The sequence below is a fragment of the Fusarium venenatum genome, assembly GCF_020744135.1.
Source record: "Fusarium venenatum strain MPI-CAGE-CH-0201 chromosome Unknown EDB82scaffold_2, whole genome shotgun sequence".
Lineage (NCBI taxonomy): Eukaryota > Fungi > Ascomycota > Sordariomycetes > Hypocreales > Nectriaceae > Fusarium > Fusarium venenatum.
Window position 1 is genome coordinate 7064593 of NW_027072130.1, and position 21910 is coordinate 7086502.

The window sequence follows — 21910 nt, forward strand, 5'->3', positions numbered from 1 at the left end:
CATCCCCTCTCCCTTGTTCACGAGAATTCCTTTTACAAGGGATTCGCTGCCTTCCTTAATCAGTCTTTCATGGAAGTCCCGGGGAGGCTCGAGAGTCCGAGATGAGGCGCGTGTTGTCAATGATTTAGGCCCCGTGCGTGCCTGAACGAATACATACGAAAGTAATCCACCTTCGTACTCTGTAGTACGGATGAAAACCATTGTATCCGTAATCATCAATACCATCGTTGGCTCCCTCTCTCCTTAATCGATGACCAGGTAGTAGCCGTCTAATGCCCTAGATCCCGAGCTGTCCGGACTACGAATGGGAACACACGGGAGACTTTAAAGGAAGCGCCACATTTTCCATTCAAGCTCGGCTCGGACCAAAAATTCTTTGCTGAAGAAATTGCTAGACTCAAGTTATGGAGCGTCAAAAATAAGCACACAGTAGCTTTAACTTAAAGTGTGATCAAGTGGCTGGAGTTATTTCGTTCCTCACCCCCTCAGAGTCAAGTTTTCTGCCACCCCAAAGCTCGGTAGCGAATAGCAGACCTGTCAAGGGGCCGCGGTTCACCACCATCAGACCTTCAGCGTTGGTCATGTTGAAACTAAAAGGAAGTGAGATGTCATCATCCAGGGGCATTGCCGTGTCCAAGCTCTGAACTTTCCGTCGCAGCCGGCCACGATGATGACATTTATTTACTGACCTTAATAGCTGTCACAAGGACCAACGATCAGAACAACCGTGTTGTAATCGTCCTAATCTTGGATATTTTAATAACTAGGCAATTGAGACTAGCTGCTTGGGTTGTATATCTGGAACAGGATGCCTGCAGCAACACCAACGTACTATCTATATACTAATAATTTGACAGGGGTCCAATAACAGGCCAGAACATAGACGTTCTCATTAATCTGCAGCTCCACGACATCTATCACTCCTTCTTATAACATTCCAGAATCATAATAAAACGACGATAAAATGCCGATTATGAAATTCAATCAAAAACCTAAACAGCAAACCTTTTGTTCATCATTGCACGCTGCACTATGTATTCTGTCCATGTACGAGAATGGCGCGAGTCCCAATGCGCAAAAGGGCGACTGCATGAATACGCTTGTACAGCACACCGACATCTATGACCATGACCAGATCAAGACGCTACTCTCTACGCGGAATCAAATATGAACAAGATCGTCTAATGTGAAATAGGCTTCACCGCCAGCTCTTTCTCAGCTCAGCTAATGCGCGCGGGTAGTAAGTAATGATCGCACGAGCTACCATTGGAGTATATACTCTCTTGGGTGGTTCTACATAGTTAAAACTTCGAGGTATCCTTCACGAGTATCATATCATTGTTCCTTTTCGACACTATGCCCGACATTTCTAGGTTCTAGTGTCAATCCCTGTTGTGATACCAGCTTGTCTCAGTTCCTGCGCAATTATCATCCACGACTTGAGATGCTACCTACCATAAAGATCAGGCATTACCCACTTGCATAGGAGCCTCGGGATCCGAATCATGGCTTTCGTCTCGGAAGTTTAGGGAAAATCGAGCATGCCGAGCTTTAGTTATTGTGGTACATAAAGTGAGGGCTCCAGGCCAGGTCAAAACACTTAATTTCGCCAAAGTGCCAAACGACGTGATTTTGCTTCGGCTTTCCGATTGAGCTTGGACAATCATGTCATGATGCGTAGCGTCCGACATTCTTTTTATGGCGAATTGATTCGTCTGTTTCCAAGATATATACGCGCTGTCTGCAACTCGCGTACTTACCCCTGACAAGAAATCTGGATACGGCCTTTTAATCAATAGCGATCAATAAAGATTACAACACGAGACCTCTGTATGACCCTCTCGTACTTTTGGATATCACATCTTAAACGCCTTTCAGCACATCAATGGCAATCCATCGCTGTTTGTCTTGACAGCATCTTGGCTGGCCACCTATGGACCCTCGGTTTAAGAGTGAAGCCACACATTATCAGCCTCCCCCACCACAGCCACTTCGGAGCACCGTCTCTCGATGGCGGGGAACCGAGATCGGGAGGGGACGGCTTTCAGCGGTTCGCAATAGATAGACACGGCACTTAGAGATGCATTCTGGTTCCGAGCTCATTACAAAAGGACGGAATCTCAAGTCCGTTGCACTTGGAAGATATCAAAACCTCTCAAATATCAAAAGTTCCTTCTTCCATAACTTCAATTCAAGGTGGTGTATCAAAACTGTTTCAATCTTTTGACTGTTCCTCCGCACTCACATCTTCCCCAACTTATCATCAGTTGCCCCTCAACATATTATATTTTTACCGAGGGTTCGGTTGGCGTCTTAAACTCCCTTCTTTACTACCTCAATGCCCGTCATGTCAATCGATAAACTTGCGCCTTCTGCCGCAGCGCCTCCTTCCGAGGACAATGTCCTTTGGCGGCATCCAGATCCCAAGTCCACTCATATGTGGAAGTTTCTCGAGCATGTCAACAAGAAGCATGGTCTGAATCTTGACGGCTACCCAGCTCTCTACAAGTGGTCTATCGACGATGTTTCTTCATTCTGGGAGGAAGTCTGGCATTTCACCGGTGTCACAGCGTCTAAGCCTTTTGATGAGGTACGAAACTCCAGGTGTAAGCGGGACTTCTCAAGTGAGATGGGTAGACGCTGGATCGACTTCAATCTACGAAACTCAACTAAATCACCAACAGGTCCTCCCTCAAGAAGCTCCCATGTATCCTCGGCCTGACTTCTTCTCCGGTTCGCTTCTTAACTTTGCCGAGAACCTTCTCTTTCCTGCAACTTCTCCACAGCCCGAAGCTACGGCCCCGGCTGTAATAACCGTGACCGAGTTGCCCAACTCCACAGTTACTACTTCGTGGGCCGAGCTGCGTGAGGCCGTTCGCCGCTGCTCCAATGCTTTGCGCGCAGCTGGCCTTAAGCCCAACGATGTTGTGGCTGGTTTTGTCTCTAATCATGTTGAAGCCATTGTTGCCATGCTTGGCGCAGCAGCGATAGGCGCCATCTGGACCGGTATCAGTCCTGATAATGGCGTTTCAGCTGTACTAGACCGTCTGAATCAGATCGCACCCAAAGTACTATTCGCCGACAACGGCACTGTCTACAATGGTAAGGAGTGGTCAAGTGTGTCAAAAACAACAGAGATTGTAGGTGCGCTGAAGGATAATGGTCTTGAAAGGGTGGTTGTGATCAACAGCATCAGTTCCGGGGGTCTTGGCCTCGAAGAACTTGAGAAACATGGCGTGACAGCAGTTGATTACACCAAAATGCTTGAGTCTGCTTCAGAAGAGCCCCTGAAATTCGAGCAGCTCCCTCCAGCCCATCCACTATATGTCCTCTATTCCAGTGGAACTACTGGTCTTCCCAAGGCTATTGTCCATACAGCATTAGGTACGCTGCTTCAGCATAAGAAGGAGCATTTCCTCCACTGTTCGCTCGACTCGACATCTCGAATGCTCTACTACACGACTACCTCATGGATGATGTGGCACTGGAGTATTGGAGCTCTCGCTGTGGGATCCACCGTTGTTGTATACTCTGGTTCGCCCTTCCGGCCTCATGCTCATCTCTCACTTCCGCGTCTCCTCTCTGACCTTGAGGTCACTCACTTTGGTACTTCAGCTGCCTATCTGACTGCTTTGGAAGCCAACAGCATTTACCCTATCCGTGACAGCTCAATCGATCTCTCTCGGCTGCAAGCTATTTACTCGACCGCCTCCCCTCTTCCTCCATCAACCTTCAAATTCGTTTACGAAGCCTTCCCCAAACACATCAACCTCGGCTCTATCACTGGCGGTACAGATATTATCTCACTATTTGGTGCTCCTTGTCCACTTCTTCCTGTTCGTGTTGGTGAGATCCAGTGTGCTGGTCTCGGTATGGCCATCCGTGCTGTCGACTCAGCCACTGGAGAGTCAATCAAGGCCGACGAGCCTGGAGATCTCGTTTGTGTTAAGCCGTTTTTGTGCCAGCCTCTCACATTCTTTGGGCCCAGCGGGGAGGCCAAGTACAAGTCGGCATACTTTGAGCGTTTCGAAAACATTTGCGGAGTGAACGGTGCTGTTTGGCATCACGGTGACTTCGTCAAGATCCCCGACCCTTCAACTGGAAGCCTGGTCATGCTTGGTCGATCAGATGGCGTGCTAAAGCCATCTGGCGTACGTTTTGGATCTGCTGAGATCTATAACATCCTCACGCGTTTCTTTGCTGCCGAGATCGAAGATGCTGTGTGTGTCGGACGTCGGCGAGAGACAGACTCTGATGAGACTGTGTGTCTTTTCTTGGTAATGGCGCCGGGACATGAATTCAACGATAACCTTCGTCTACGGATCAAGTCGAAGATTAAGGCTGAGTTGAGTCCTCGACACGTTCCTGGAGTGGTCGAGGAATGCGGAGCAGGCGTGCCCAAGACAAGTAATGGGAAGAAGTAAGTACATCCCGTGCGAGATTATTTAAACCGCTACGTGATACTAATAGTTAACGCAGGATCGAAGTTGCTGTGAAGCAAATCCTTTCGGGCATGAAGGTCAAGACCAACGCCAGCGTCGCTAACCCTGAAGCATTAGATTGGTTCAGGAGTTGGGCAGAGACCCATTGATGGGGGCTTTCACAGTGCAGGGAGGTATATGTCTTTCTATAAAAGTAAACAAGACACGAAACATGGTTTATAGAGAGAGTTACGCGAAGGGGTGTTCGTATCGATGAAGAATAGAGTAACTGAACGATTTCATGCATCGGACGTGTGTCCACTGGTCCCAGATATTGTGCAAAACAACCTTTCAGATTCCCCTAGTTACCTGCGTAAAGTACAACATCCAAGACTTATTTGTTTTAAACATTCAAGTATGCCGTTGATCAATGAGCCAGTTGTCTTCGCATCAAGTAATGGCCCGACTGCTCGAAACATAGATATGAAGATCTGACACACTCCCGTAAACCCCCGCATGATTAATACTACAGTAGATTTGTTTCGTAAATGTCTACCATAAGGTATCTCGGCCTTGAGTTTGTGTATATTAGTTACCAATCTCCTTGCCTACCCTGGCATACTTCCTAACGAACTGGCCCTCCTTAGATAAACAAGAACAACAGGCTCAGATTCTTGGTAACTATTTACTATACAGTACATTAGGAGTCTTGAACATCCCTCCTTATCTCTCCTTAATTTACTCACTTATATGTTGAAGGGATTACCTTCGACTAATACGTAAGTTGTCATTTGTGATATATGCAATTGTGGTAGCAGGTCCTGTGTCAAGTTTCAAATATATTCTGGACAGGCAATGCATTATATTTTACTCTTTCAATACATCTACCGATAGAAATTAATACAGCATATAACGTTATCATTATTTGACCAAGTATATTCAATTAACCACCAGGTGGTATTGAGTTCACATCAAATCGCTGTCAAAAAGTACTCACTGTAGGGTAGATCGGGCATATCGGTTCAGTGACTACCTACCTACCCATCCTCCTCAGAGCAGTTGACAACGTCTTGTACTATGCCGTCCTGCAGGCTACGTTGCAAGCAAAAGGACATTGGAGTTCATCAATTATCCAGTGCTAATCAACTCGACCCGAAAACATCATCGTTGGTTCTACACTGCATCGTTTCTGTGTCAAAGCACATCCTCGGCCAAATCAGGCTACAGGGTTCATGGTTCCCGAGTCATGGTCACAACATCACCAACTCGGAACATGGCAGTTCAGAAGATACAAGCGTCACCCGGAGATATTATGAGTACTTTGGTATCAATACGTCCGACTAACGTTGTATAAATGTAGAGCAAGTTTTCAGCGTCGTGTCTTATGGAGAGGAAAACACGTAGAGTTGACAATGGCGGGATTGGGCTGGGAATCAAGAAAACAAATACAACCATGCCATGAGTCGTACACCGGGGAGGTTAGACAACCCGCTGCAGGAGCTCTGGAACTAACTAGTCATTGGAATATGCTTTTCTACAGACAAGTGCAGACTGTAGGCAAGGGGTGCCAAGCCGGCTGGTTCCAGATACTAATGTCCTTTACCCGACTCATGGACGTGGACATGAAAACCAGGTACGATAGTTCAGCTTTGGCTTGATTACGATAGTGGCTGAGAATCAGACGAGAAAAAAAAAAAGACATAAAAGATGATGGATGGGAGACAGTGTATAACACGTCCAACCATCAACGTTGCTTGTCTTGTGGTGTCTCTTGACGTAACATACTACGTAGTACAGCAACATTTTAACTATACCGGGAGACCCTTGTAGCCTGGACAGGCTCAAAGACGGAGATTGTCAACCGCGAGATATAGCGTAACGCCGTAATGACTTGATCGGTTAACAGAGTTAGCATTATGTTCTGGAATAATGCCCCAGCCGGGTAATAGCCCATGCTAAGACACATTTGCTGGAGGGAACTCAGAGATAGAGAACAATGTATTGGTAACTCACAACTGTCAACAACTCCCTGAACAAAGTTGATCAGGGGCAGAGCCGTTGTCTAGAACGGTACGTACTTACATCATGGCACACTCGTCCGGACTAGGAATAGACTAAGGACAGGGGTTGACATCGCTCACTTTAAGATGCAGGGGCCTGTCAAGAAGGTGGATATATTGGGGAGATGGCAAATTGCGTTGGGGCCCTGTGATCTTACACTAAAAAGTAATATGCAAGTCCTTTGAACTAACGGAGCTTAAATAGCAGGCTTGTTATTTCGAAGTACGAGGGCGGGAAGTAAACACACCAAAATTTGCATCAATGAAACCTCACAGTACGCAAATCACGAAACTCCATGGCTAGATATCTTCTTGATGAAGATGAAGCTACATAATAACTAAGTTAGTAGTTAAGTAAGAAACTAGAATATTACCTAGCATTTACTTATATATGCTGGGTTTGGAGGGGTTACAGTATGCTTAACGCACTTTTGAAGGTTGCACTTTGCTGCAGGTACCGACTCCCTCCACATCCACATTGTCAACATCGGCATGTGTGCACTGCAGACACCGTTGAGCTTGAGCGTCTGACAAACACTGGGTGGTTACCTTTGTTTAGGTTGAGCCGTGGAGTGGCAGGCAGTTATACAAGCTGTCGACGGATAGGGAACAGGTGGGATTAGTTGCACAGAATCGATGAGTTTTTGTATCAACGAGCGGCTTTCCTTGGTCAGGGTTAGAGCCAGGGACAAACATAAAAGTTACTGGTTCGGACGGTTAGTTAGAGGGTTTGTGTTGGAGACTGATCGGCAGCCGGGTCGTGACCTAGGCGACGAAAACAACATGTTACAGAATGTAGCAGCAATTTCTGCTACGGACACGACCTGGTTTGATATTGCATCAGTGGTCAAAACAGCCCTGTTGAAACTAGGGTTCATCGGGGCTCTAAAGTCTGAGTCCACAGCATTCTCCGGATCCATCCACCTACCCGTCCTAATGTCTCGAATCGACAAGGCTTCTCGAACGAAAACATCTCCAAATTCGATGCATCTAAAAGCTATAGGTAGACAGAACAATCAGTATTGGTTAGGACTTATGGCGATAGAACGTTTGCAACTCCAGACGCTGTCCAGACCTGCCGACAAGACACTGAGTTGTTTGGATGGTTTGTATTGTCTCTGTTCAATGTTGTCTCATAACAACTGCTATAGGAATCTTCAGCAGCTGTGCAATCAAGCCGGCCCAAATTGCTGGGTCGAGATGCCGGAGAACCTTGTATGGCAAGGAAGCCAATTCGAAAACATGGGGATGTTTCTTGTAAAGTAGTGACCACTTAAGCCAAGGCTGATGAAAATGTGTTTGTTTCTTCCCTTCCAGATGCTTAGAGCGATCGAAGAATTGAGATAGGCAACTGACTGTCTTCGTGTATGTAGTGCAGTCCTGTAACCTCCGATAGTTAAGCTATGCCAGGCCTTGACTCTCGAAACTCCTTTCTGGGGGAGTCTTTGCGACATAATAGCCGAAAAGACAGCGAAGATTTAATTATACAAGTGGAGCTGACAAGGTACAAAGGTCGTGGGTCAAAAACAGCTCACAGCGGGTTTGGAGCTCTCTGGGACTAGCTTCTCCTAATGTGTATCGAAGCGAAAGATCATCTCCTGGATGGCAACAAGTAGCGCGGACTCTGGATTTGTCTTGGCCGGGACTACTAGCAACTAGTCAAAATTATGTGACGTGTGATTTGCTAATAATCGATGAAAGCAGACACTGAGTATTTCCCCTGAAATGTGTTGTGGAGGAGCCGAATAAAGATGACTGCTGTTATTTCAGTGATACAAAAGATGTTGGAAACGAGGTGATCCAGATAGTTATGGATCTCTAGTTAGGTACGTACTGACCGGATGAAGAGTAATTGATTGTTGCTCTTGGTCCTTGGGGTATTGGAGCTTGGTCAAATTTGGCGGGAGATCACCTCAGTGACTCTGGTGGGTAGGTGTAGGCGCAATCTGAGTAGCAATCTGGCTTGGGGGTGGTGCGCCTTCGAGTCTTCCACCTACCCAGCTCGGGTTAAGGCTCTCCGCTCTGGGGCGAGGCTCTAGCCGTGTTCGCTGTCAGGACGACCTGGATCGGTCGCTCAGTGGACGGGACGAGCTTCTAATGGAAGCCTGGGTGGGCTCAGTTGATGATGCCAGACGAGGTCAGGGGCTGGGTTATCTTGAATTGCATCTGATGCTTGTACATAGCTGCTTGCCATCGTGGAAGAACCAATCGGCTGTTCGCAATGAGTTGGTAGTCAGGTTTTTTCGGATCAACAAGCCCAGATTGGACGATATTGAGGGCTCCCATTATTTTGCAGGTTTCTTTTCTTTTTGGTGGTGTTTATTGATGATGATGATTCCACTGGTAGGTACATGAAGCTAATGATGTTTGATTTGATGGTTGCAGCTGGGTTCGGGAAAGGAAAGGATGGATGGAGAGAAACCGGGCAAGGTTGGCTGAAGTGAACAAAAAGGGTCGGAGCGACGGCGGCGACCGCAGGGTTCCCCTAGCTGCAGGTTCGTGCAGCAGTAGCACCCACTGTAAATGGATGGAGGGGCTTTTTTTGTAGATGCGAAATAAGTGAATGGCAGGTACTTTGTATTTGATGACTGAATCATTGAAGATAAAGTACATCCAAGGCCAGCCATTTGCATTTCTAACCGTGCGAAATATGATATGGAATGATACTAGAATGATTCTCCGAGATATGACAAAGCTGTTGCGGCCTATCGTCCAGGTACTCGATGTAAACTCTGTACTGTACGATTGCTGAGAAATTATTATTTTTAATGTTAAAGAAATAGATAGTCATAACAGTGTCCGTGGTCAGGACCCATGAGCCCGTTGTTCTACCACCTATACCTGTAACACGCTCATTCCTTCCATTGTTCTATCCTATAAAACTCTCAGTATGGATTGCAACTGTAACTGTAGCAGTGATAGGTATTATCCCGTGATTAGTAGGTTGTCTGTATCCGTACCTTACCTCATTAATCTGTCCGCGGGCATCATCCTGTCGTTGCCGCTCCCGATGCCACTGGCCAAGTCGAGCCAGCGCCCACTTGTCGTCCACTCTTAGATTATCCACTCAACGCACACGCCCCCCCTGTAAACTGCAGTCTGTAGCTCGCATTCCCTTCCCCCCTAAAGGGCCCCTACCACTCACAATCCTTCTCGCTCCTCTCTCCTCCAGCTCTCTCTCTCTCCGGCCTTTCCCTCTCCACTTGCTTTGCATTTCGCCCATTTCAATCCATCTACCATCCTCAGCCGGCCGAGCTCCTGTTTTCGTCCATCGTCAATTTCTCTTCTCGAAAGTCGCTCTTTTCTGCTCTGTTCCCTTGAGCCCGACTTGGACCTAAGCATCGTCGTTCCTCTTCACGATTCTCATCTCGACACCGCCTCTTGGTCCCCGGAATCTCGTTTAATCTCTCCTGTCGCGCGTCAACCACCCGACACCACTCACCCGGCCGATCACGATGAATTCTCAAGGCAACAACGATGTCTCCCCCGAGGCTATGCAATCGCGAATTCAGCAGGCTCGTCGCGAAGCCGAAACTCTGAAGGACCGAATTAAGAGGAAGAAGGATGACCTTGCCGACACAACTCGTATGTGCCTCCCGATTACCTAGCCAACTTCCAACACCGCTGGCGAAAGAAATAGCCGCAGCCATCCAACAATGCTCTCATTCTATTAACACGCGTCTTATCAACATGATGCACACTCCAGAGAAATCAACGCTGACACGATCTTTTCAATTCTTTAGTTCGCGCAGTCGCGCAACAGGCACATGAGCCTATTCCCAAGAACCAGCTCATGAAGGCTAAGCGAACGCTGAAGGGTCACTTGGCCAAGATTTACGCTATGCACTGGTCAACCGACAGGAGACACCTAGTTTCTGCTTCGCAAGATGGCAAGCTCATTATTTGGGACGCTTATACCACCAACAAAGTGCACGCCATTCCCCTGCGATCCTCCTGGGTCATGACCTGCGCCTACGCCCCTAGCGGTAACTTTGTTGCTTGCGGTGGTCTCGACAACATTTGCTCCATTTACAACTTGAACCAGCAACGCGACGGTCCTACTCGTGTTGCCCGTGAACTTTCTGGTCATGCCGGTTACCTTTCTTGCTGTCGATTCATCAACGACCGTAGCATTCTAACATCGTCTGGTGACATGACTTGCATGAAGTGGGATATTGAGACGGGCCAGAAGGTTACCGAGTTTGCCGACCATCTCGGCGACGTCATGAGCATCAGCCTTAACCCCACCAACCAAAACACCTTCATCTCTGGTGCTTGCGATGCTTTCGCCAAGCTGTGGGATATCCGTGCCGGAAAGGCCGTTCAGACCTTCGCTGGTCACGAGTCTGATATCAATGCCATCCAGTTCTTCCCTGATGGCCACTCTTTCGTTACCGGCTCCGACGATGCTACTTGTCGACTTTTTGATATCCGTGCGGATCGCGAGCTCAACCTCTACGGGGTAAGTACGGGCCTTGTCAAACTGGCTCTGTGTAGGCTAACGCAATTGGCAGTCCGAGTCCATTCTTTGCGGTATCACTTCCGTCGCTACTTCTGTGTCGGGCCGTCTCCTTTTCGCCGGTTATGATGACTTTGAGTGCAAGGTAAGCATGGCTCTGTTTGTGGTGTCACAAGCAATGCTTTCTAGGATGATGCAGTGCTAACATTGAGAATCTAGGTCTGGGATATCACCCGAGGTGAAAAGGTTGGCTCTCTGGTTGGCCACGAGAACCGTGTCAGCTGCTTGGGAGTGAGCAATGACGGTACAAGCCTGTGCACAGGATCATGGGATTCTTTGGTGAGTATTTTGGACAACACGAGGAGTGAATGAAGACTTGCTAACATTTCCCAGCTTAAAATCTGGGCTTACTAATTGTCGTTCGCGACCATGAAACTATTTGTCTGGATATATGAATGCCAGTACGTGCTCGCGGCCTCTATACCATCTGCGTTCGAACGACTATATTGCCCATCGAATTCGAGAGCTAAAGACGCCCATCTTGAGTTCGACTATTAGCGAATGCAGGACGACGTGACGAACCGCACCTTACCTTTACCACATACCCCTACCAACGACTTTCTTCAGCCGGACGCGAGCACTCCAATACGGGCTGCTGACTCGTGGTGGATCTGGGGAGAAAATACACTGGCTGATGCGATACCTCTTTTTCATTACTATTTTCATTGTTTTTTCCCATTTCCTGTTTTTTTTTCGCGCTTGCAAAATTCTATGCACCATAGTTTCCCCTTTTCTGACACAACCCGGGCTGTTAGTAATGGGTGGTTGTATTATTGGATGGGTTTCCTCTGTTGTTCAGTTGCCCTCTGTATGTGTATCGACCCTCAGCGGCTCACGTCTTTCGGTCCCAGGCTGTTTCTATCGCAGAACGAATAATTACGGAACCAAGGTTTGCAAGGCTGTAGGGGGACGATTTTTATATGAGGGGAATCCACGGGAGTTGACGGCTATACCGAGCAAAATTTCAGTCCTCGAGATAATACATCATGATGTTTCAAAACTACACGACTTTTCTTCCATTCTCGACCTGACTTGCAATCGACTGTTGATCTATCTCGAAACTGTGCGAACTACATACTCGAGCCCATCCAACAATTTGCCTGTGTTACTTTGAGGTCGCCGCTCTCAGCTGAAGCCATTTGCCTGCGAGATCAGCTACGTATCAGTTTGATATATGGGGAATCATCACTGAGATTGTTGATCTTGAAGTATGCTATTGATGATCGGATCCAGACAGCTTGAGCCGTTGGCAACCAGCAGGTGTTCAGTCTATGAAGGGAAACAAAGGAATAATGAAAACAGATAAAGAGACGAAGACTACTTAAATACTATAGGAGAGCTCAATTAACATTAAAATGATGTATTACTCTGCAGCTACATTCATCCACAAACCCCAACGTATTTGACAAGCCGCTAAAGCACGGTGCGCCCGATCATTGGCACTGAACACAAATACGATTTAAATTCATGGGGTATCAAGACATGTTGATCGTATTCCCATTGATGGCGCATAGAGCTCTGTTGGTACCAACAGATACGTCCGAAACCCAATGAGAAGAGCCAACTTTCACAACAAAACGGGCCGGAACCTTAACTTAATTAATATATGAAGTCAACGAGTTACTATCCTTCCCGAGAAGTAACATATGTAGGGAGCCGTCTCGGGGGAATCCAATATGTGCTCATGCACGGCAAGGGACGAGTTGCAAAAGCAAACTACGGACGAACATCCCGGTTGTTGTGTAACCCGTTCGCGGGAGCTTAGAAATCGAGTACTGAATAATTCTCGTTTGAAATATTGCATAGTGTTTCGTTGACCAAGTATTCGTAAACTCATTATATGTATACACTTCTGAGAGCCTTACGAGTGGAAGGCCACTGCATTGGGCAGCGGCTTAGTTAGGGTCTGCAAGTCTGTTGTAAACAGTGAAGCCAACACCCAATACTTATCACTCTCAGGTGTCATGTCTCTTTGACAAACGGAAGTGGCGGGAACGCAACTATTAAAGCTTTGTAACCTGTTCTTTGTGCAAGCCGCATAATGCTACCGACGTAGTCTAACATGCCGATTGCCAGACAGCTCAAAGGCAGACAAGAGAACTCAATGCCTCAAACCGTTTATGGAGAACAAAGAAGACAATGCATTGACAAGATGGACACTGTCTGTGGAACAATGCATCACGGGACTGAGACAAGATGCGCTGTCAACCGATGCTTCACAATGTCCGTGGCCTACACCCGCCTGAGGTTTCTCACGTCCATCGTTGCACATTGTTCTTGTTCGTTTGTCGAAATCTGAGCTGTGCACCCAAGCCAACAGCGCCAATGAATTTGACCATGGGACGAAGATGAAATGGAGATCACCAACCAAGATAACAACACTCTGCTAGTCGGCTTCGATGCATCAATGAATAACAGGCGTGGGTACGCATACACTCGTATCGTGAGAGACTGACTCTTGACAAGTAGTGCTAAGAGCTGTTAAGACCCAGATTATACCTAATACGTAGTACAATGCCAGAATGCTTCTAGAAGACTTCGGCGATGCCGAAGCATGGGGAACTTAGCAAACAGCTTTGACCATGATGGACCCGCTGGCATCACCTGGCAATCTAAAGTATTTGGGCTTCATGACAGATTAGTATGGTAACAGCCTATGAATAGCAATGTTGTATTGTAAAGTGACACGTTGGACCCTTCGTTTGTTAGCCTTGGCTTCGAGAATAGTTACAATGCTGGGGAAATAAGAATGAGTTGGTCATGGCTTGAAATGATGTGCATTAGAAGGATTGAAAACACGCTAGAATGACACTCAATGGCGTTTAACATGACCGGCCGTTGCCCGAAGACTTGCTTGGCTGCTTGATGGCGCTGATGTCGCGTTTACCGCTATTGTCGCCATCGTTGGCCGATCTGAACTGTCAAACCTGGAGGTCTAAGGATCGCATGATGAATGCAGCCTCGTAGGGCAGACGAACGCCCCATCACGACATGTCCGCGCGCATCGTAAAGACAATTTGTTCAACACGAACGGCGAAGCCGACTGTTGCGATGCCTCACTTGTTTTGCTAATGCGTCCTTTCATCCTCAGGTCGCGATCCATGTTGAAAAGAAGCAAGACAAAGCTTGATTGTGCCGTCATGATGCCTGAGCTCAGACGCCGCTTGTCTCGACTGTCAAAAGGCTGATGCGATCATCGTCATCCTCCTTGATGTTTCCTTGGTAGACCGCCTGATAGTCTGTAACAAGAGTGTGCCTTGCGAGATCATGTGCCGCTACTCTCGGCCTCTGGTAATTCCTTGGCCGTATTGTTCATGGCATGAAGGTAGAAGGATGGAACTGAGTCGTGAAACGAGTGCGGGTTGTGTTAGTGGTCCTAGACCGCCCCCTGTTGGCCGTGGACTTGGGCAGCAAGCGACCAACAATAAGCATAGGCGAAGCACAGGCAGGGCACGGGACTCGTGATGGCTTGAGATCTTAAGTGGACGCGAGCGTTACTTGAACTTGCTACGTGTTGCGAATGATGCCATGTTTTGAGATTGCGTGGCATTCACAAAATTCCCCGATACGTTGGCAGACAAGGCAGTGATGAGATAGACACTTTCTCAGCCTGGTGATCGAATATGGAAGAGTGGATATTTGGGACCGTTAATTGATTCGCTCAAGATGCCTGTCTATTGATAGCCAGGTACAGTACTACTGCATGCCAGGAACCCGCGTGGCGTTGCCGAGTTTGTTTCCGGGCTGTCGCAGAATGTGTTGGTGGTTGGATGTTGGAGCCTCGAGCCACGAGGCACCATTAGTCTACGCCAGACAATTTATTCAACACAAATCGATGATCAGGTTCAGTTTGATGTGACAAATGTTGATCTTGTGATGTTTACCAAAGAGGGGTAATCAATTAATTAATTATTGTTTAACTCTGATATCATTACTTGTCTGTCAATGGTGAACATGACATTTCCCCTTAACAGCCGATCCCTCAGTGGTGCGACTCTGTTGCATCAAACCTCATTTCACCAGTTCCAATTGTCTTTCCTTTGATGTACTAGTATATGTTGTATTCTTCGGCCCAAGTGACTCGATGCGGACTGTATGCCCATATCCGGGAATGCCGATTAATAGCAGTAGCATTTGTTAGCTTCTGTTGTATTTGGGTGAAGAAAAAGCCGTTGGAAACCTGGATCCCTGCTTAATTTGGGAGCTCTCCACCCCTGACTTGACTTGATAGAGATAGTAACTAAACACGCGTCTAAGGTTTGAACAAAAGAAAAGAAAGTCGGTGTATGTGTCGCATCGTGAATCGACTATGTGCTTTTTATCGCAAGGAAGGATGAGATATTAGTCTTGGGATCTGCGACGAGGTATGATGCAGCCTTTTCAGATAAACACAGAAACATCCAAGACATCAATAGCTAGTACCTACCTAGGTACTAAGGTAGGTAAACACCAACAATAAGCAGACTGTATAACTTTGTGATTGGCTTACTTTGTGCCAGCAGACCCAATTGTTATTTCTATTTCCAGTCAACCTCTTCAGATTCAAAATCGTCGACGCCCTGTAACAAGCGCTCAAACCTTGCTCCGCCCGAGTCTTGCGCCCACTGCCCGTTTACAGGACAGATCATCAAGTGGCTCGTTCGCATTCTCTCCAATGTTTCTTGTCGATTAAGGTCTAATGTCAAGCCCTGAAACATCTCAAGTCTCAAAAGAGGATTCTTGCCCCTTCCACTTCCGCTGTTTCGTCACCTCTTCTTACCCTTGGATCCAAGCTTTCCCCCCAATCTCACCGCCCTGTCCCTGCATTAACCACTCCTGATTGCTCAGTACTGCCTTTCTCTAACTCGGATTTCGCCTTTGTGTGCCCTGTCCTCCCTACGACCCCTTCCTGTCCTTCTCCACACCTTCCAGAACGATACAGCACTTGTGTTTCCGAATCTACCTGTCCCAGGCATTGACCATCTCCGACATTTCATCACACTCTTTCTTACCAGACAATCACATACATATTAAATCACTCCCCTCCCCCCAGTTTGCCCATCATGTCAACTGCCGCTCAAGAAGAATTTAACGACCTGGTCGCCAAGAATACACACCGTGAAACCCTCCATCCAGAGGATCGTGACGACCCCGACTTCAAAGATATTCAAGATCTCTCCGAAGAAGACCTTTTCCGCAACGCACAAATCGACAACGCAATGCGCATGCCTACTGTTGATCGCCTCACTGGCGCTGGCGCCTCCGAGATCAAGCTTCCTCCTGTCTCCTTCGACAGCGGTCGTGCTACTGGCGTTAAGGGTGTCATTGCCGACGCACGGAACTATGAGGCTGCCCGCAAGAACAAGTGGCGACACCGTGTCCGTACTGCCCGCAACAGCATCTTCGGCATTGAGTCTGCTCCCGCTCCCGCCAAGAGCGACACCGACAGCAGCGAGGATGATGCCAAGAGCGACGCCGACGAGGAAGCTTTCCTCGCAGAGTGGAGAGAGAGCCGTCGACGCGAGCTCGAGAGCGAGGCCAGCCGATCTATCAGGAACAACCGAAGGACAAGCCCTAGTGTTCGCATCTATGGCCGCCTAGATGAGGTGGATGCCCTCGGATACCTCGACGCCATTGAGAAGGTTGGAAGGGAAACAACTGTCGTTGTCTTTGTGTATGACCACGAGGTATGTTTTGATCTATATGTCCTTTCAATAACCTGATACTAACTATCTCGTCCAGTGTGAGGTCTCCGCCACTATCGAGCAAGCACTCATGCCTATCGTCAAGGCCAACCCCGAGGTTCACTTTGTCAAGGTCCACTATGAGGAGATCGAGTTTGACAACGCTGCTGTACCCGCAATCCTGGGGTACCGAAACCAGGGTGATCTTTTCGCCAATCTAACGGGTCTGATTGAGATGATCCCCGACGATGAGACCTTCGGTACCTCATCGTTGAGACAACTCTTCCAAAAGCACACTATCCTATAGTGCACTGGATCACATCATTTGCATCACACATCACACTACATTAATGCGGCCACGTCTACGACAAAGAATACTTGAATTATTTCTGATTGGCACCGGTTCACATCGAAGCCTTTGATTACGATACCCATACATGGCACCAAGTAACCCTCCGGGAGGGATACACGTGCTATTCATTTTCCTATGTTTTATTGGCGGAGTTAGAGGGCGGTAAAAGGACTGTTAAATCATTTGGTTTATTACATTTACGCGAAGGGAAGACTGCATGAGTACATTACAATGATGGCGGTGCCTGTTTATAGACTTTGGATTTACGGATAGAGATACCCTTACTACCTTTTGTGGACATGTCGACATGGGGATATTTGGGCTGGACATAATAATCCTTGTGGGATTAGAAACCAAATAAATTTACAACAGTACTCTACATTATTACTTTCGGATTATGATGATATATACCTATGTTATGAGAACGATGCAGTGTCCCGTCTTTGAGTTGACTATGAAACCAGGACACCATGCTGTGATTGTATCTTGGTACTTTTGTCGTAGGGATGGTTACCTACCTAAGTACCTTTGCGGGTTTGTGTGTTCTGCAAGTGTATATATATACTGTCTACGACTCCTGTAAAAGCATTGGATTGAAGAAGGAAATAGGCATTAGATGATGATACTGAAGCATTCATCACTTAGACCAGGCGAATGTCATGACGGGAACTCCAAGATGCCTGATGCATTAGACAAGATCACCAATACAATTCATTATGGCTTAGACTAGGTCACCGCTTGTTTATTCTCTGAACCATGAGCTTGGCTACTTACCGACGATATCCCAACGTTTCTGCTACCCGCTTGGTACTCAATGTGATACTGGCACAGCCATGAAAGTCTACTCTTGTCTTCGACTTTGACCTCATATGCAGGGTACCTACGGATAGGTACATTGGTATGGGGCACTGTATTCTTACGTCATGTAAGCCACTGCAGTTGCTCTTGTTAATAAAGTGGCATTGAGACACGGGGCTGCATCGAATGGTGCTCGTCCATTGTCATTGGATTTTAGGATTGACAATGTCGTTTCACTTAAACCATGGCGGTGAAGAGAACTCTTGTATGAGTCAAATATGTGTTCTAGCTTTAGAGAGAATGCCTAATCCTTTGAAGCTATAGAGTCATTTTGAGCGGTTAATTAGTATTGGCGACACAAGTTGGACTTGACAAGTTGAATACATATATCGGAAGAGGTTGCTCACGGGGTCTCGAGAGTGGGTTTATTTCAGCCCGAAACAGCCCTGGAGCAGTCTCATTTCTACCCCGCAGTTACGCTAAGAGGTCACGACGGGCTTATGGTGGGGGTGCAGGGTGCGATAGCGGCATGCAAAGCGATAAGACGACGTATAGACATTAAAGAGCTATTCGAGTACATGATGTGACCGTAATGAAGTATTTCTATAGAAACTAGATAGATGAATGGGACCATGCACTTGACATATCAGAGTTATCATGACATGTATTTTAACCTTTGAAATATTGTAAATGAATGAAGAGTCACATCTTGACTTCTCGGGGGTTTTGTCCTATCTGACGGGGCGTGAACTGTATGGACCAGATCCCCTTTAGTGCTAGCAGGGACCCTGGTTTAAGTGACGACAGCAGGCGCTTGAAAGGTACAACATCAAACATATCGGATCACAACGACCTTGAGAGGTCGTGAATGCCTGGGGATCTAATTCTAATTTGCCTCATACACACATCCATCATGGAAACAAAGAACAATTCCCCTAAAGAACCTTGATACCCTGATGACCATTCAACGGGCATATACCATAGTTTAAGTTCAGGGCAGTGGTAGTGGCGTTCCAAAGAAACATACCTATGCAGCTGAAGCTCAAAGCGATCCACCCTTGGTAGTGTATGAGTGAATGTGAATGTGAATGTGCACTTCGTCCATCTTTCTGACTGCCTGATTTCGTTACTTTTCTCCAATGCACGTTTCCTCTCTCCTCTTTCTTCTCCTTCTCCTCGCCATCGCCGCCTCAAAGCCGAAATAATCTATCCCTGAGATGTTCCCTTCTTTATCTACCTAAGCCGAAGCTAAGGTACAACAAGACAAGGGAGGCATCTTATCAAGCAACGTGGAGACCCAAGCTTAATCCTCACGGCACGAAACTGTGCGCCATCATAGGCAACCAACTGCCTACCATCAGCCCATCAATCTCAACGTAATATGAGGCTTTGAGTTTGACTTTTTCATCCTCAAAGTAATATTTCTGCTATTCGACGAGACTTTGTTTTCCTTCTACCAAAAGTGCATCCAAAATAAAACCCCAGCTATTCGGCTTGCCACTTCCTTCCGCCATTACAGCCCTACTAAGGCAACCAAGCTCGACAGCCCAAGTCAAGACGCCTTCAGGACAAGGAACGGACCTTGAAACAATCACCCGTCTTCTAGTGCATAAAGGTCGCCTTTTTGATCTTTATCTTTTATCCTCTGGTTAGTAGTCTTTGCTTCCTCCCAACCATCATCTACATACAAACCCAATACCAAATACACTTTGACACTTTTTTCTTTTCAACCTTCTTGACCACCTATTTTATACAGCAATTCCCCCCCCGTCATCGCACCATTACACAGACGCCCCTTCCCCATTATCCGGCCTTCCGCTCACCCCTCACCTTATCCTTTCATACCTCAGTCTCTCTTGCCCCTCGCAGTCCGACTTCACCTGACACCTCATCTATTATCCTGCATAGGCTGCTTCTTGCTACGAAGCCTGTGATGGAATAGAATCTCTTCCTGTTCTATTATCACCTCGTTATGGAACAGCAAGATCCTCAAACTTTCCGCCCTCATTCTACCGTGCCCCGTGATACTGAACACCGATCAACTCGCCAGTCTTCATCGTCATCACCCTCGACCTCGCCGCTTACACCAGCTCCCGGGCGCCACGCCACGAGTTTCTCTTCTCGGCCAACAACGCCGAACAGAAGTCATTTGTCGACCTCTGAACCTACTCTTCGATTTCCTCGCCCACTAGGCAATCGACATCTTGCCAACTGGATTTCCTCTAGTAATCCAGACATCATGCGTTTCACCACCACTCTGGAGGATGGGGGGCTTATGGCCGAGTCCTCCTATGAAATAATCTCTAACATCGACACCGAGTCTCAGGATGGAAACTACAACGAGTCCATGAGCGAGTCTATCGACTCTTTCGACCTCGCACGCCCCGACGACGTCCAAAGTTGCGCCGGTACTGAGCAGACCTGCGACGACGAATCCATTACCGATGAAGCTGAAGCCCCTGCTCAACAAACCCAAGAAGAGTCTGATGACATCTCTGAATCTATGGATGTCAACAAAACTCCACAAACACAACAAAGCTGGGCTTCAGTAGTCAACAACGGTCCACTCCCTGAGGTTGAGGCTGATATTGAACCTGACGAAGAGCCCGAGCCTGAGTTACAGCCTGCCGAACAGGAGCCCGAGTCGGAAGACGAGGCTCGATCTAGGAGTTCTCTCGAGTATACCCAGCAAAGCCTCAAGACCCCATCGATTCCTAGCCCAGACGCTGGTAATATGGATAAGCTTGATCGGTTGCCTCTGCCTACCGGGGTCGAGAATGACGAAGAGACCCAACGGGCGACACTTCACAAATGGTTGAAGGAAACCCAACACCCTGAATTTACGAACAGAGAGGCAATCAAAAGAGTCGCCATGTCGTCCCTACCTGCTCTCCTTCTGCTTATCCTGGTCTCGTTGATCAGCTTCTTCCTCTCTCCACTCTCGAGAGATACAACTCCCCACATCCCCGCAGCCACTTCCGCTGTCACAACCCACCCCACACTTTTATCGTCAAGTCGAAGCTCGCAGCCAACTTCGCAGTCCCTTTCCACATCTATAAACTCAGCACTTATTCCCCTTCAGGATGCCCGCACCAATGAATGGCTTTGGGGCAGCCAGAGGATTGATGTGACTGTCAAGAGACATCAAGGCAACCTTTTGATTCATATGCCTCGAGGCATCAAGAAATCATGGCTTGATAGAGATTGTCTCAACTTCAATGCCAAGCGGGACGAAGAACATGTCCGATTTGGCACCTCATCGGTTGATGAAGGCATTCTACTCAAGATCCCTAGAGAGGAAGCCCATGGAACCGTCAAGTTTGACATTTACACTACTTGCCGCCCCAAGATCCACAAAGTCCTCCAGGTTGAATTCGGGAAGGGCATGTTTTCGGAGGCGTTGAACCTGACCTTGTCTCTAGCTCAACGTGTTCCAGAGCTTGTTCCCGCTGCTGCTCAAGAGGCAGAGCGGCGCCTCGAGGACGCCAGACGCTCATTGGAGACTGCTTCCGGAAACTTCATGACCACGTCTGACACATTGTGCAAAGATCTTGGCACCAAACTCCACGATGCTCACCAGTCTTTGAGTTGGGCCAAGAGGGATATCAAATGCCGCGTTCAAATGGCAAAGCAAGACATCTCAAAGAAGCTGGGCACTGTTGCGGCTAATATCAAACAATACATCCCAAACACTGAAGTTGTGCAAAACCAAGCCGAGCTCGAATTGCTTCAGGCACAAATTAGAGCAAAGCTTTGGTGGCTCAAGGTGACTGCGGGTGACGAAGAACATGATCGTTACCAACATGCGGCCAAACAGTTCATGAATGGTAAGCTACTGAAGAACAAGCCTGTTCAAAAGCCCGCCAGGAAGGCATCAGCTGGTTCGAAACCCTTCCGCGCTTTGTTTATGAAGTCTCGAGACGATTCAGGAGGACAGAAGAAATAGTGGTGCCAAAGCTGCATCATAAAGTTGCTTACGGCGTGGAGGATCTTTTCTTTTTGGCCTTTTCGTCGCTCGCATCAGGCGTGGCAGTGTCGTCTCAAGGAATATTTTGGGTTCATTACTGAGGTATGGGGTTGGTGGACTGGAGTTTATG

The 21910-nt window shown here is 47.5% G+C and overlaps 5 protein-coding genes across 5 annotated transcripts; all 5 read left to right on the forward strand.

Moving 5' to 3' along the window:
- Window positions 1-2088: 2088 nt before the first annotated feature.
- Window positions 2089-4810, forward strand: EDB82DRAFT_500712 (uncharacterized protein). The gene is made up of 3 exons (XM_025735769.2): window positions 2089-2590; window positions 2685-4420; window positions 4480-4810. The coding sequence occupies exons 1-3, from the start codon at window positions 2339-2341 to the stop codon at window positions 4589-4591; spliced, it is 2100 nt and encodes a 699-aa protein (XP_025586442.1). The 5' UTR covers window positions 2089-2338; the 3' UTR covers window positions 4592-4810.
- Window positions 4811-9936: 5126 nt separating this feature from the next.
- On the forward strand, window positions 9937-11354 carry EDB82DRAFT_475847 (heterotrimeric G protein beta subunit; the record flags this gene model as incomplete). Its single annotated transcript, XM_025735770.1, has 5 exons — window positions 9937-10066; window positions 10225-10943; window positions 10996-11085; window positions 11160-11279; window positions 11334-11354. The coding sequence occupies 5 exons, from the start codon at window positions 9937-9939 to the stop codon at window positions 11352-11354; spliced, it is 1080 nt and encodes a 359-aa protein (XP_025586443.1).
- Window positions 11355-11387: 33 nt separating this feature from the next.
- EDB82DRAFT_182928 (uncharacterized protein) lies at window positions 11388-12263 on the forward strand. The gene has a single exon (XM_065607152.1). The coding sequence runs from the start codon at window positions 11635-11637 to the stop codon at window positions 12112-12114; it is 480 nt and encodes a 159-aa protein (XP_065464962.1). The 5' UTR covers window positions 11388-11634; the 3' UTR covers window positions 12115-12263.
- A 3604-nt stretch (window positions 12264-15867) lies between these two features.
- Window positions 15868-17080, forward strand: EDB82DRAFT_182945 (thioredoxin-like protein). The gene is made up of 2 exons (XM_025735771.2): window positions 15868-16666; window positions 16722-17080. The coding sequence occupies exons 1-2, from the start codon at window positions 16043-16045 to the stop codon at window positions 16968-16970; spliced, it is 873 nt and encodes a 290-aa protein (XP_025586444.1). The 5' UTR covers window positions 15868-16042; the 3' UTR covers window positions 16971-17080.
- A 2705-nt stretch (window positions 17081-19785) lies between these two features.
- On the forward strand, window positions 19786-21759 carry EDB82DRAFT_525183 (uncharacterized protein; the record flags this gene model as incomplete). The annotated part of the gene is made up of 1 exon (XM_025735772.1): window positions 19786-21759. One exon carries the CDS (start codon window positions 19786-19788, stop codon window positions 21757-21759), a length of 1974 nt encoding a protein of 657 aa, XP_025586445.1.
- Between the last annotated feature and the right edge of the window lie 151 nt (window positions 21760-21910).

Excerpts from the sequence above, each read along its gene's own strand:
- EDB82DRAFT_500712 (XM_025735769.2), top strand. The coding sequence starts at position 2,339 with ATGCCCGTCATGTCAATCGATAAACTTGCGCCTTCTGCCGCAGCGCCT. Across the intron at positions 2,591-2,684 it reads CGTCTAAGCCTTTTGATGAG|GTCCTCCCTCAAGAAGCTCC; the intron begins GTACGAAACTCC and ends AATCACCAACAG. Across the intron at positions 4,421-4,479 it reads AAGACAAGTAATGGGAAGAA|GATCGAAGTTGCTGTGAAGC; the intron begins GTAAGTACATCC and ends TAGTTAACGCAG.
- EDB82DRAFT_182945 (XM_025735771.2), top strand. The coding sequence starts at position 16,043 with ATGTCAACTGCCGCTCAAGAAGAATTTAACGACCTGGTCGCCAAGAAT. Across the intron at positions 16,667-16,721 it reads TCTTTGTGTATGACCACGAG|TGTGAGGTCTCCGCCACTAT; the intron begins GTATGTTTTGAT and ends TATCTCGTCCAG.
- EDB82DRAFT_182928 (XM_065607152.1), top strand. The coding sequence starts at position 11,635 with ATGCGATACCTCTTTTTCATTACTATTTTCATTGTTTTTTCCCATTTC.